General features: G+C 41.7%; 2 protein-coding genes across 2 annotated transcripts in view; both read left to right on the forward strand.

Annotated features, from left to right (window-relative positions):
• LOC112150849 (integrin beta-1) overlaps positions 1 to 11,600 on the forward strand; it is a 33,591-nt gene extending 21,991 nt beyond the window's left edge. Inside the window, exons 8-16 of the mRNA XM_024279368.2 lie at positions 2,255 to 2,350; positions 2,449 to 2,538; positions 2,752 to 2,892; positions 3,148 to 3,344; positions 5,240 to 5,478; positions 5,555 to 5,777; positions 8,311 to 8,543; positions 8,632 to 8,798; positions 10,462 to 11,600. Of these exons, the coding sequence (XP_024135136.1) occupies positions 2,255 to 2,350; positions 2,449 to 2,538; positions 2,752 to 2,892; positions 3,148 to 3,344; positions 5,240 to 5,478; positions 5,555 to 5,777; positions 8,311 to 8,543; positions 8,632 to 8,798; positions 10,462 to 10,527 (1,452 nt within the window). The 3' untranslated portion in view covers positions 10,528 to 11,600. The remainder of the gene's footprint in view (positions 1 to 2,254; positions 2,351 to 2,448; positions 2,539 to 2,751; positions 2,893 to 3,147; positions 3,345 to 5,239; positions 5,479 to 5,554; positions 5,778 to 8,310; positions 8,544 to 8,631; positions 8,799 to 10,461) is intronic.
• A 1,768-nt stretch (positions 11,601 to 13,368) lies between these two features.
• Positions 13,369 to 15,398, forward strand: part of LOC112150858 (enhancer of polycomb homolog 1) — a 42,134-nt gene continuing 40,104 nt past the window's right edge. The window contains exon 1 of the mRNA XM_024279384.2: positions 13,369 to 13,679. The gene's annotated coding sequence lies outside the window, so the exon portion shown is untranslated. The remainder of the gene's footprint in view (positions 13,680 to 15,398) is intronic.

Here is a 15,398-nt window from a genome sequence, read left to right on the forward strand (position 1 = left end):
GTGAAAATCCTGATGCGGCCCGGCCTCAACTAGATTCCGCCTCCAGCGGCCCCCGGCTGATTTGAGTTTGAGACCCCTGCTTTAAACACAATGCATTGTGGTCTATATTTAGTGAGCATCGATTCACACTGTTTGTTCTCAAAGACTTCTGTGAAATTTCGAGTGGACGCGATTCTGGTATTGTAGATTCAGACAGCCCTACAAAATAGCAAACACTCCATAAAGTGAAGGAATTTGGACATAGCCAGAATTTGTGTAGTTCGTTTTCAAGTGGGGTTTGGCCTTCCAACAAGCTCACTCCTGATTGGTGAGAGTGGTTGCCATAGAAACAATGACTCAAACCAACTAGGACCAATCACTACTTACTGACTCCTACATGGCGGCATCCGTACAACAAAAAAAATGGCGACTAAATTGACTTAATTTGGTTGGAGCCATTTTCTATCAGTGATGTCTAGGGCTGTCAGATTTGTCGCGTTAAAAACGCATTAATCTGACACGTGCTTGACGCCGACAATTTTTTTGACGCATTAATCGCGGATTTTCCATAGACTGTATATAATGGGGGGACCTCATAGCTCGATAGGTCCATTATTTTTACAGTCAATGGGATTTTCTCATACGTGCCTTTTCATACCGCGCGCGGGCGTCCCGCCCTCTAACTCACCGGCTGCTCTCACGAGATCACGGGCGGGTCTCCAACCTCCGAGCTGCTAGCTAGAACCGGCCCGGCGCTAGGACCTGGAGAGCTCCTGCACCCTAACCCGGCTCCGGTTCGCGTCCAGTACCACGTCTGTTGGTACGGGCTCGCGTCCGGCGCCGCGTCCCGAGAGCTGCGGACCCCCGACGTTCTGAACAGCAAGTGCACCGGGGGACATTTTAAATGTTCTGGAGGTTTAAGCGTGATCCAGCCCCAGCATAGCGGTCTGTCTGCCGGCATATTCATCACGTGAACTCCCCATCGAGCTGCAGCCAGAGAACGCGGCGGCAGTAACAGACTGTCAAACTATCCACAGAGTATCCCGCTTTTCTCAGTCTTTAATGTTTTAAAAAACAAAAGTTCATTGGAAATGATAAATCTCTATTTCATTCATTACTGTAGTTCAGCAGAGGAGGAAAAGATTTGGTCCTGACAAAAAATGAACATGAAAGTGTTATGGAAATTTTATTTTTGATGTTTTTTTTTATTTTATTTTACTGAACGTTGATTGAAGTTTAGAATTTAAAATGCCCTTCACTTGCACTTGGGCTTTTGTTAGACATTTTATGTTACAGTCTTTTATTGTTAAGGAAGTTTATCTCAATACAATGTTACAAAATAAAGTATTTCTGATTAAAACTATTAATTTTACCATTCTTGCTTTCATAATTAATGTAGAACTGCTAAATTCCACGAAGCACACATTTTTTTCCTAAAAAAAAGGTCACATATTAATATGCGATTAATCGCAAGTTAACTCAGGACAAAATGCGATTTATCGCGATTAAAAATTTTAATCGCCTGACAGCTCTAGTGATGTCACAATCACTCGGTCCAGTTCTCTTATGCAGTCAATTGCACTGACCTGCACCAACCCAAATTTTGACCCAAAAAGTCCTCAGCCTCGACAAGTGCCCTGAGGAACAACAGGAAATGCAATAAGCTTAAAGCTCCTACATGAACATAAACATTACTACATGAAATTGGATATGATACGTTGAAGTTAAGGACTGTAAGTCTTCCAATAGTAACTCCAGCATTTGTTCATTTGTTGCAACATCTTTTATTGGAAATGGGCGTCAAGAAGAGCCGGGCCACTACTAGAAGGCATAAGCTAACTGAAGCTACGTTACTTCTCTGAATAGCCACTTGGTAGGTTTCTCCACCAGTAGGACGATCACAATTCACTTAAATGTAAGATGAATTTAAAAAGGAAAAAACAAACTCAATGTTTGGCTTAGATTTAGTATTCAAGACAACAGCCGCACAAGGGCTACATTTTGATGAAAAGCTCCAACGATGTTCCTTTTTCAGAAAAGCCTGTGAACTCATTCGACCCCACGGAGCTAAAAAGCATGAAATCGGCTCCAGATGCTGGTTGTAACGGTTTTCTTTTTCCAGATGTTTTGTCCACTTTTGTTTTTTTCTTTTTATTTCTCAAACTGCTTCGGCTGATCTATCCTGGTCTGATTGTGCTTCTGTTTTTAGAGGCATAATATTTCAAATGTTTATATTTTTTTGTCTTTAACCCTCTTTTCTGCGTGTTTTTGACAGGACTACCCCTCTATCGCTCACCTGGTCCAGAAATTAAGCGACCACAACATCCAGACGATCTTCGCTGTAACTGAAGAGTTCCAGCCTGTTTACAAGGTAAACCGTCTTCAGGGTTCTCTGAGGGAACATCTTCATACATTTCACTGCATCTGTGTGAACAAACACCTTCATTCTGCACATTTTATGTCCAACAGGAGCTGAAAAACCTTATCCCCAAATCAGCTGTCGGCACTCTGTCCTCCAACTCCAGCAACGTGATCAAACTCATTCTAGATGCTTACAATGTAAGTAAACGGTGTGCAGTCTTCCACTGGTCCAACATGTTCCACCATGGCGCAAATCAATGATTCAAATCAGACAGAGCGCTTTCTCGTTCTGATGTTTTTAGGCCAAAACCTAAAAGACATGCTGAACATTTTTACTAGAAAGTAAAATAAGTTAACTTTTTTGTTTCCAAAGATCCCATTTTTCTTTGTGTGTTCTTTTTTTTGGTGAAGTCTCTGTCATCTGAAGTCACTCTGGAGCACAGCAAGCTCCCAGACGGAGTCACCATCCAATACAAGTCCTTCTGCAAGAACGGAGTGACCCAAACCGGCGACGACGGCAGGAGATGCTTCAACATTTCCATTGGAGACGAGGTGATCTTCCTCAGGACGCCTTATGGAAGGAAGGAGGGGAGATCAGGAAATGTTGGACCTGTTTACAGACTGGGAACATCTGAAGTGCTAGAGGGATCAGCTGGGTGGTCTGGTTTTTATAAACAGGAAATCTCTGATACCTTAACATCCGCCTGTGCTTTCACATTGAAGAAATCAAGATAAAAACAACAAGTTGTTGCCGTGTGGAGAATCCTATAAATAACTCTTTGATTTGAACATTCCTCTAATCTTCAGGTCAACTTCAAGATTTCCATCGAATCCCAGAAGTGTTTTTCGAAAGATGAGATCATTAAAATCAAACCGCTGGGCTTTAATGAGGAGTTGGTGGTCAACCTGAAGTTCATCTGTGACTGTCAGTGCTCCTCGAGCGGCCAGGCCAACAGCAAGAAATGCTTCGACGGCAACGGGACCTTCGAGTGTGGAGCGTGCAAGTGAGTCACACGAGGAAATCTTTTTAAAAAGACTCAATTCATCAGTGTGTTTAATGCAGAAGTTCATTTTAAATACAGTTTTCCCTCCTCTATCATAGGGATTATTTACATTACTATGATAGGGCCATAATGCTGCCAATAGTTTGCAGAACCATTTTGAGTCGATTCTGTTTTTTTTGTATTGTTTTGATCCCTTCAATTCAATTTTGAGTTTACACAGTTACATTTACTCACATTGGTTTAGAAATACATTAATGATCCTTAGATATGTTTGGAAGATATGCATATTAATCTGATACAGTTCACATAGTGTACAACTCAGCAGTGAAACTATAACGAGATTGTTAATACATAACAGTGTTACCTGGATTCTCAAACAGAGAAGTTCCAACAGTTGTTCTGCTTCTCCTGGAGGGCATTCCAGTTTTTCCACTAGGTGGTGATCGCGCTATAGCATTGCACCTTATTCTAGGAGAAGAGGAAACTATGAGGAAAAAATGATGTCCTAGACCAGGGGTCCCCAAACTACGGCCCGCCCGCGCATTTGGACCGGCCCCCAAACACTATCAGAGACCCATTATTATTTTTTTGTCAATTTGGCTACATGATCAAGACCCTCATAGAATGTGACTTTCTATTCCACTCTTCTACAGTTTGTACCTCTATCTGAACTCTCCCAAATCCCCGTCAAATAGAGCAGAATTCAGAGTTCTCTGTAATCTTAATTTGCGGGTCTCATCTTCACGAGTTAGTTTTATAATAAAACTCTCCCAATACTCCCCCAATAACCGAGGGAATACAGGTTTCACTTTCTGTTTCCCCAGCTGCTCATTTTTATTTATCAAATTGTGTCCCAAATCCTCATTTTTATTTTATTTTTTTTCTTCAAATCACATGTCAGATCAATACCGTTTGCGCAGAGATCATAAAAGCGTGGAGCCGTGCGCTGAGCCATGTGCGCACGCCTATGTGCAAACCTCGTTACCGTTTGTGCACAAGGTTTTCATCAGAGAAAAAAACAGTGATGTGGCCCTCACAGGCAAAAGTTTGGGGACCCCTGTTTTATACCACAAATGGTTACTTTAAAAATACTTCCTTAAAAGAGTTTAGAAATTCCTGCCTGTGAGTTTCTAAAGCTGTTAATAAAGTCAGCAATGTATGTTTAGGTGGACCGAGCGTTAGCATTAGCCATCCTATGGGAAATTCCATTAAACGTTAGCATCAAGCTAGCAGACTTTAGCTTTATGAGCTAAATCAATCTCTACTTTTATGGATCGATTATTGATCTGTTAAGCACAGATCGATTCAGATTGATTAATCGATTTAATCAACCCAGCCCCAGATTATAGATGTTTGAAGGCAGTAAAACTTCTCACTACACTCTATACTTTTCTCAAAGTTTAAACTCAAAGTTCAAACCCTGATAGAAAAATGAGTCCAGTATTACAGAATGAAAACAAAGATCTGATCGCGATCAAAGATTTTTGTCGATTTGGAGACTGAACAGATTCTGTACAGGTGACACGTCACAGAGGAGATGCACCATAGATGCACCATACAGCACTAGCCGAACAGTTTCATCAGACTGGGATTGTGTTTTGTATTTCTGTATGTAGGAGCTGATTTCATTTCTAAACCAATATGGATTTGTTTTTATGACGAGTCTAAACACAATGTAAAAAGAAAAAAAATAAAGGTTCTCTGATGCTTTGAAGACGGCAAACCTTGATGTCTGTAAAACCACAGAATTAGTTTTGCATGTGGGTTTCTCTAATCATGAATAGATGGACCAATAAATGTGGAAATTCAACATGCTGAGAAGATCCTGCCAGACTGATCTGGATTTGAATCGGCGTGTGCATGTTAACGTGGCCGTCCTCTGTGTTCTGTGTCAGGTGCAATGAAGGGCGCATCGGGCGCGTGTGCGAGTGCAGTAAAGACGAGGTTCGTACTGAGGACCTGGACGCCAACTGCAGAAAAGACAACGGCACTGACATCTGCAGCAACAACGGCGACTGCGTCTGCGGGACCTGTGAGTGCAAGAAGCGAGAAAACCCTGCAGAGGTTTACAGCGGCAAGTACTGCGAGTGCGACAACTTCAACTGCGACCGCTCCAACAACAAGCTGTGTGGAGGTGAGTCCTGCGGAGGGCGAAGTTTCGGTCAGACTCTCGCTGGTCTGTTCTTACTTTGCCCGCTGTGTGCTGCCAGGTCACGGCCGCTGTGAGTGCAGGAAATGCATCTGCGACGCAAACTACACCGGCAGCGCCTGCGACTGCTCCCTGGACACCACCCCCTGTCTGGCCAAGAACGGGCAGATCTGTAACGGCCGTGGCGAGTGCAAATGTGGAAGCTGCAGGTGCACAGACACCAAATTCCAGGGGCCCACCTGTGAGCTGTGTCCCACCTGTCCCGGCGTCTGCACTGAGCACAAGTGAGTGATCGTCTGACTCTGTCAGAAATACCATTGTAGAGGTTCTCTGTAAGCTGCAAAAATCTCTGAGAATTAACACAGGAAGAAAGTTTCCCTTAAAGGGTAACCAAACAGGGAAGTTGCAGGCTGAGGGGGATGGGGGTGCGGAACAGGACTGTTACTAGAGCTGCAGATCACAACGTCAGACTCCAGAAATGATGTCAGTCTCCAGAAATGACGTCAGTCTAAAGAAATGACGTCAGACTCCAGAAATGACGTCAGACTCCAGAAATGATGCGAGACTTCAATGTTTTGACACATCACAAAATCCCAATCACAAAATTCAACTGTAATACCTCGTTTCAGAAAGCCTGTAGGGGGCAGCACACAGACAGGTTTTGACTATACTTTTGAGAATTAAACAAGTTTATTTTAAATTGTCAAAAATGTGGCAATGACCAACAGACAGTATTTTTAAAGCCCCATTTAAAGAGATCAACAGCCAAAAAAGTAAATTTAGTGTTTGATCACCCTTCAAAGAAACATGAAGAGATTCAGCAGATGTGTTCTTCCTGTTGGTCCTCCTCAAACAAGGGTTTATTTCTCAAGCTACATTCACACCAAACGTGTTTTAACGTTAACCCTTCTACACCGGACCTATAGCTCCATTGTTTACATTATTTTGACAACCGTAGCTCTTTAATTGTTGATGCAATTAACGTAATTCCTGCAGATTCTGAAGTAGAAAGAAGTACCGGTAGCTGTGTGCAGTAGAGGTGGAGGAAAATATCAATTCAGTGAAATATATCAATACTTTATTTGGCAATATTTGTAATTATTTAAAATACTCCCAAGAGTATCTGGGATATTTGGTATATTTAATTAATTATTTAAAAGCAAACATGTATTTTAGCGGCTTAGTTTTGTTTTCCACTTAAATATTTCCTAAAATATAAAAAAAAAACACCCTGAATTTGCTTGGTTAAAAGCAACTTTTTTATGAGATTCAGTTGCAGTGCTTCATGTGGACTATGATGTTTGCAGATGATATTGTGATTTGTAGTGAGAGCAGGGAACAGGTGGAGGTGGAGTTAGAGAGGTGGAGGTTTGCCCTGGAAAGGAGAGGAATGAAGGTTAGCCGCAGTAAGACAGAGTACATGTGTGTGAATGAGAGGAACCAGAGTGGAAGAGTGAGGTTACAGGGAGAAGAGATAAAGAAGGTGGAGGAGTTTAAGTATTTAGGGTCAACAGTACAGAGTAATGGAGAGTGTGGAAAAGAAGTGAAGAGGAGAGTGCAAGCAGGTTGGAATGGGTGGAGAAAAGTGTCAGGTGTGATGTGTGACAGAAGAGTTTCAGCACAAATGAAAGGAAAGGTGTACAAGACTGTGGTGAGACCAGCCATGTTGTTTGGACTAGAAACAGTGGGACTGAAGAAAAGACAGGAAGCAGAGCTGGAGGTAGCAGAGATGAAGATGCTGAGGTTCTCTTTGGGAGTGACCAGGATGGATAGGATCAGGAATGAATACATCAGAGGGACAGCACATGTTAGAGGTTTTGGAGAGAAAGTCAGAGAGGCCAGACTGAGATGGTTTGGACATGTTCAGAGGAGAGACAGTGAATATATTGGTAGAAGGATGCTGAGTCTAGAGCTACCAGGAAAGAGGTCTAGAGGAAGACCAAAGAGGAGGTTTATGGATGCAGTGAATGAAGACATGAAGGTGGCTGGTGTTAGAGTGGAGGATGCTGAAGACAGGCTTAGATGGAGGAAACTGATTCGCTGTGGCGACCCCTGAAGGGAAAAGCCCAAAGGAAAAGAAGAAGAAGAAGATTCATGTGAAACAAGAAATAAAGTTTACATCAAAAGTAACGACTTTTCAAAAGAGTGAAATACGACTTTGTGGGTCCTACTTGGTTTTGATCAGTGAGAAACAGACTCTTTTAGAATAAAAGGTTGCAGACCCTCGGTCTATGTCAACTGAGGAAGTTCATTGAACATTTGTTCATGTCTATGTGCTACTAAGCAATATCTTCTGTGTGTCCTGTTAAATGACAGCAGCTAACGAGGCTAGCAACTGTTGCTAAGGACTTTTCTGACGACCAGATCCAACGACCATACCAAATGCAAAGTTTTAGCCATAAACCTGAAACATCACAAAGCAAATAAAAAGCTATCATCAAAGACAAGTGGACATGCAGAAGATATTGATTAGTAGACATTGAATGAGTCCTCTGGTGTAAATAAACAGCAGGAGAGGCAGTTGTTATGCATCAACTCTCTGAATGGTCACTGCCAGCACTAAAGCATCGCAGCACTAACAAGAGAAGAAGCTGCAGTTTTCACCATGAAACGGGAAATCAACTCAGAAATTGGTCTTAATTTACGTCGAGCCTGGCCTTAAGAAAGTCTTAAAATGTAGCTTAAAGAAACGTGTAGGAACCCTGATTAGAAACAGACCATAACAGTGAGTGTTTTCAGTTTCTGCTCAACAGCAGACGAACGTCCCGCGCTGCATTGATTGACAGAACCTGTCGGTTGGTGCTCGTCTGTCTTCAGGGACTGCGTTCAATGTCTGGCGTTCCAGACCGGCGACAAGAAGGACACGTGCAAGAAGGATTGCAGCAACTTCAACGTGACCAAGGTGAAGGATCGGGACAAGCTGCCGCAGCCCACTGACCAGGTCTTCCCTCTGGCCCACTGCAAGGAGAGGGACGCCAGCGACTGCTGGTTCTACTTCACCTTCTCCGTCAAGAACGACACCAACCAGGTGGTGGTGCTGGAGCAGCTGGGTAAGGCGCCGCTGACAGACGCTTGACCTGATCACATACCACAACAACAGTCAGGTTCTTTATTTTTATGACGTTTCCTTGGCCTCAGAATGCCCGGAGGGACCCGACATCATCCCCATTGTGGCCGGCGTGGTCGCAGGCATCGTGATGATCGGGCTGGCCCTGCTGCTCATCTGGAAGCTGCTCATGATCATCCACGACCGCCGAGAGTTCGCCAAGTTTGAGAAGGAGAAGATGAATGCCAAGTGGGACACGGTGAGTGGATTCTGGTCACCAGAACCTCCTCAGGTGACCCTTACCTGAGGAGTTTCAGCCCGCCGTACTACAGAAGTTTCTGCATATTTTCCAATACTAAGTCATTAAACACTGGACAGGCCTGCTCCCAAAACATCTTTATTCTAACATCCTGATTTGCACATCTCATTGCCTTAATCTACACATTCCTGATGAGCTCATGCAGTCCCTCTGCGGAGGGAGGGGCCGCCTCTCGGGCCGCCAGCGCTGCCGCTCGCTGTCCACAGACTACAACTGCATGACCATAAAAGGCAATGGAGCAGAACGAGGAGGCCTGTGGGATGACCGGTAACGCAAGAGGTGCAGCTCCTCTGTCCGAACCACAGGAAGTCGCCTCAGACGGCCTGAAAGGCATGACCCGAGGAAACAAACATGAACGAAGACCACCGCAGTCATTTAGAACATGCTGAAACGTAGCAACCAAAAATAAGGAACTGTTTTGAGAAAAGGAAGTTAGCATCACAGTCAAACCTGATCTTGATGCAGATAACCGTAACTTAATGTACCGTCCGGCTAGACAGAGACGTTTTTTCAGACATTTTAAACTCGCTGGTCGCTACACTAGCATGAATAAATACAGAACTCTGTGGTGTTTGTGTGTCTTTGCTGCTCCTTCTGAGTTCTGCTTAAAGAGAAACGGACCAGAATGGTTGAAGACTCCAGAACCGAAGAACCGATTCAAAGTCCAAAGTCCTCCTCTGCCTCCAAGTGTGAGGCAGAGACACTTGATTGGATAGAATCCATCTAGACCAATCAGCATGCACCCTCGTTCAGTGATTGGCTGTGTGGTGGCACATATATTACACTTAATTCAGAGTTTTGAACGCAAAATCAAAGATATGGCGAAAGCGAGATGAGACACACCACATCTAAAAACATTATGGAGTTTCATTCTTAAAACTTTACATTTTGTTTGCGATTAAGAAAATGTTGATCTCAAAACTGTGACTTTTGCTTGCAATATAGCGGCACAAAAATCTCTCTAAAAGAAACAGACACAGCTTCTCCTCCTTTATTGCCCATCAACCTTCCTCTCCTTTTCATCTAATAAAGGACAAGTACAAAGATCTCATCAACTAGCTCCTAAACTTCTGTTGCAAAAATGAACCTGCAGCTGAAATGTTTTATAATCACAAGATTGAGTTTTTAATAATGTTAGAAGAATACTTAGCAATGATTGGTGTTTAATTTTTTTTTAATCTGAAGAATTAAAAATCTAACATGTTACCTGCACTGCAACACCGATCCATCATGGTAATGACATGTTAAAGGAAACGGAATTTGAGTCTGGTCCACATCATTCTGCATAAATCAACCTTTATTTATAAAAGCGTGCTTCTCATACTTGCGCAGCTCGAAGGGAGTAAGTGAAACGTTTGATGACGTATCAACAGGAGACGTCTTTGACAGTAACAATATGTCCTGAAATATTCATTAAGCACATCTGAACTGAAGCATCAAATCTCAACTTTGTCATCTCAGTTTCAATACAGTCTTTCCACATTTGGTGCATTTTCAAACCTAACGTTGTTTTTATTCCAGTGTAATACAAAAACGTGCTTCTGTACATCAGAACCTGCTGCTGTGCTCCTTCACTCACTCCTGCTCCTCCTGCGTCTTTCAGGGAGAGAATCCCATCTACAAAAGTGCCGTGACCACAGTCGTCAACCCAAAGTACGAGGGCAAATGATGGAGCCGTGCCTTCACTGAACAACACTGTGCCGAGAAGAAAGGGGGCGGGGCTTCTAATGCTCACTGTGTCTTCGTCTCTGTAGTCCGCAAACGCCGCTCTTGTTTTACTAACTTGATTTGCTATGCATCATTTGTGTGCAGGTGGTTGTGTGTGTATGTGTGTGGGGGGGGTGTCTGGGTGTGTGTGTGTGTGTGTGTGTGTGAAGCTTGAATGTGTTCCTGCCTTGCAACGGGCTGAATAACCAGAAAATAAAAATGGGAGCCATCAGTTTAGTCCAGATGGAGCTCTTAAACGTGTCTCGTCTGGAGGGATTGATCTGTGAATGTGTGAGGGAGAGCGGGAGACCTGTTGATCTCCAGCCGGACCAAAGGTCTTTGTGTGTTTGTCTAAAGAGCGTCTGAAACCGTGATCTCTCTTTGAAACGTTGGAGTAAAGTGTGTCAGCCGTAAACGTGTACAGCAAGTGCAGAAAGCCATATTCCAGAATATGGTTTATTTGTTTCTTGATCCATCTGAACAATCCTTGTGTTTTTAAATTCTTTTCTATGTGACAGGACTCCGTTTACTCTCGGATTTCTGTTTGGTTCCAGGTTTTTACTCGCTTATTTTAAAGCCAACTCAGGTTTTTAATTCCTCTCAGCTTTACCAAATACCTGCCTTATTTGCTCAGTAATTGTTGGTCAATAAAATGTGTTCTTGTTTTCTATGTCATGTATAATATGAATTGGGACAATCTTTTTTGTTAGTTTGTTTTTTTATCCCAGAGTAATTCCAAAGTTTGAATGCCTCAATCAACCATTTGATGATGACAGTTTTTTCAAGTGCCTTTTAAGTTCTTCAACAGCTTAAAGTAACTCTGTTCTGAATTTATTTATTAAATAAGCCTTCCAAACAATCGTCTCTGATATGGCTTTACTCTCATTGTGCTGTTGCTGCTTAATCAGGTTGTTGTAAACTGAATCAGATTAGCAACAATGGACAAGTATTTCTAGATAACACTGGAAACCTTAGGAATCAAACTCATGCAAATGTTTTTTTCCTTTAAATGTTACAATAAATATTTCAATTTTGTGATGGGGTAGTGAGTCTGTGTGAAGTTTAGAAACGATATGATGCTGTTTACATGACTATGAACAATGTAGCAATATTCTGATCAAGTTTTCATAATAGGGATGTAACGATGAAACGATTCCTATTCTTATGATCAACTGGATCCATCTGTCTGACACAAGTTGTTAATCGAGTCAAATTGACCTATACCATTATAAAATCATTTCAAAAATGAATAAATCGATCTTGAAAAATAGAATTCATAACACACGTGATGTCATTATTTTCCAATGTGTGGAAACACTTTGAATTTGGCAAAAACCTGTGACCATACAGTGTGGTAGAATGTTGTAATAATGGATTATTTTGATGTGGAAAAACATCCGTTTGCTGATCTTTATGAAACTAAAATGTGAATAGATTTGACCATCTTTCTCGTTTACTTGTTTGTTTGTGCACATATTTAATTTACACTTAATTACCTTGTAAGAAATACAAGGAATCTGGAAACTTCACCTGCACTGCTCAGCAGCAGGTATTTATCTCGGAGTCACACGGCTGGAAGTTTTGACTAAAGATCAATTTTAGTTCAGTGGATCAGATCGTTAAAAATGAACCGATTATGAATCGTATCATTAACAATAAATTATGATATGAATTGAATCGTTAAAAGGAATCGTTACTCTTTACAACCATTAACGACATTTTTGATGTAGAAGAACAGAATAAATACAGAAAATTTGGATGAATGTTGTCAGATTGTTCCAGGGGCGAAGCTAGAAGGTTCTACATGAAGACTTTGGAAGGGTGGCAAATGAGAACAGTGGAGTTTTTAAAAAAAAACATTACAAATAAAGTGATTTCAAAAAATGTGTAGTTTTAAGTTTTAACACTGTTTTTATTTCGTTTAAAAAAAAAAAAAACTTTTTTTTTTTTTTGCAATGCTTACAGAAGCTTGCACTGATTATTTCTTAATCTTCGTCAATAATAAGACTACTATTGACTCAAAAAGAGGGGAGTTGCCCCCCCTGTAGCTCCACCCACCCCCCTGGATTGTTATGCTTACATGATTTCTTGAAACTTCTGAAAACTCAAGAGTTCCGATTATCTGATTTTTAGGGGGGAGGCGTGGGCACAGATTTGGTCAGTTTTATGGATTGTTGTGATATTTATGATGAAAACAGGCATAAAAACAAAGACAACTTCAGAATTATTGGGATACATGGAAACGTTCTGTTTGATATTAGCAACATTTTGGCAGAAAAGCAATAAAATTTATTTTTATTTTAATTGACATATCTCAAAATACTATAACAGTAATTAATTTGTACTATGCATATCTTCAAATACAGACAAATCGCAATATAAAAAGATTTAAACATATATTCTTACAATGTAGTCAACTAAACTGAACAATCAAATTAACCAAAAAAACATAATTTAAAATTTGTTGTCTGCATATTAGAAATAAGTTGAAAAAACTTTGAGTAGTCTTGATTGTTTTGGATGATTTATTTTTTTCTAGAGAGGCCGAATTTATTTTTACATCTGTTTCTGTGACATTTTCATTAAAGGGACTTGACGCAACCATTTTCTGTGTAATATTTTGCTAATATGATAAGCGAGGGCTTTTATTGTGAAGGAGCCTGTCGTGACGCCGCCAGCCAATCACGTTTCGTCCCATCCCCAGTGGAGCGCGACGCCACGAGCTGAGCACTCGCCACAGGTGATTGGTGGCCTCAACTGTCCAATCAGGAAGCGCGTTTCACAGCAAAGTTGTTAACCCCCAACAGTAGCACTTTGCTTCCCACCTCTAGTTTCAGCCTACCGTTTATCGACATACGGAGTTTTCACCGGGACGTATTCGCTTGTTTTGACCGGGCAGACGGCCGCCGTGCCCCGGAACGCCGCGTGACCGTTCCGGTTTTATTTTGAAACCGAACGGGAGAAGTAGCCGCGGCTAGCGCTGCTGTTCTAGTTGGCTCCTCTGGGGCTAGCTGCATCGCGTTGCCCTGTCGGATTTTTTTCCCCCTTTTTTCTTGGGGTTAACTTTTGACTCACTTGCTGAAGCGGACTAACATGTGCCAAACCATCGACTTGGTGAGTATTTTCCCTTTATTATTATTATTATTATTATTATTATTATTAATGTAAGTTGAATCGATGGTCTCCCAAAAGAAAAAAAAGAGAAAAAGGCCCATCCTGATTAGTGCTTTCTGGCATCAGTTGATTCCACACACGCAATCAAATTCCTGGCTGGTCAGCTGGACACAAATCTGCCACAAGTTTCCTCTCACTTTGTCAGCTTCAGAAGCCGCATTTCTTTCATGCGATGGATTGAAGCCAAACTAGTAGTTTCTCCATTGAAAGGGGGACAAAAATGTATTTTAGTGAACACCAGCTGAGGATGAGGAGGAGCGCCGCAGATTGTTCTTTTTTCCCTCAGTCGACAGCCTGTGAGCAGCAACATTGGTGCTCGTAGGTGTGTGTGTGGCTGAACAGTGCCAGGCTGCCTCTGTGGCCCGCCTGGGAACTGCCTGGCCTGCTCGGCTCCGGATCATCCGCATCTCTCATATGATCCTGTCCTCAGCTCCATCACGAGCCTTTAAGGCTCAGGTGATGACCGACCGCGGTCGGCCGTTAACGCTCGCGAGGCTGACGCGGACACCGGGTCCGGTTCACGCGCCTGTCATCGGACAGGTTAGCAGAGCAGAAGAGTTAGCTCGCTTTCCCGTCCTTTCATGTGACTGTGTGAACACTTTGCCTATTGTGGTGCAAGCCCCGCCCACCGAGCACTTTCCTGCGTCAGCTGCAAGCACGTGAAGGCTGCAGGCTCTCGATCCCCCTCGCTGTCATTATGTTCAACGCTGTGTTCAGATGCACGTGTCTGTTAGTCTGTAAATGTGTTTATAGTCAATAAAGTTTATTTCAAAGAAGGTTCTCGATTCCGTAGCATCCTGCGTCAGATTTAAAGACCCACTCCGATACAAATGAGCGTTTTTAATGTGTTCTTGTAGCATTTTTGTAACTGTGGAGGACATATATAAACAAAATCAAGCTTAAAGTTGCATTTCTAAGTATTTCTGTATTCAAATAATTGTAAATCAAGAGCAGACGAAAAAATGCCAACATTTTTGTGATGCACAGTATGACGTCATATTGGTGTCAAAAGTAGTGTGCGTCTGTACAATTAAAACTTGGAGAAAAATGTGTCCACCTGTAAAAAAGTTTTATACTTGCAATAAAATAATAAAACATTCGTGCGTCTGTAAAAAGTTTTGTAACTGTAGAAAAAAATATGAGTCTAAAAAAAGACAAAAAAAACTTGTAGCTGTGGAAAAAATGTCTGTAAAAAAATTGTAACTGTGGAAAATATTTGCGCGTCTGTAAAAAAAAATTGCAACTAGAAATAAGTGTGTCTGTTTAAAATAAAGTTTTGTAAGTTTAGAAAAAAAATGTCTCTATAAAAAAACTTCTAACTGTAGAAAAATTCTTTTTTTTTTTAATAGACGGACAATACTTGTGTCACAGAAATAACTACATACACTTCCTTGTTTCAGATATCGGGTTCAAAACTGTACAGATAGATAGTTCTAATGCTAATAATTGGTCGCCATTTTTTTCAATGGTAATATCAGGTTGGGGCTGTAAGCTAGTGGGAGAGAGTGTAAACAAATGGATGATGGGAATTGTGGGTGGGCTTTCTTTATGGTTACAGTTCCAGCCTCAACTCAGAGGCGAATTTCTAATGAACTCCTGCCGCTCTGCAGAAACTATCCCCGAAATTGACAGCGATATATATATATATATATATATATA

Source organism: Oryzias melastigma, linkage group LG17, assembly GCF_002922805.2.
Source record: "Oryzias melastigma strain HK-1 linkage group LG17, ASM292280v2, whole genome shotgun sequence".
In the NCBI taxonomy this organism is placed as follows: Eukaryota; Metazoa; Chordata; class Actinopteri; order Beloniformes; family Adrianichthyidae; genus Oryzias; species Oryzias melastigma.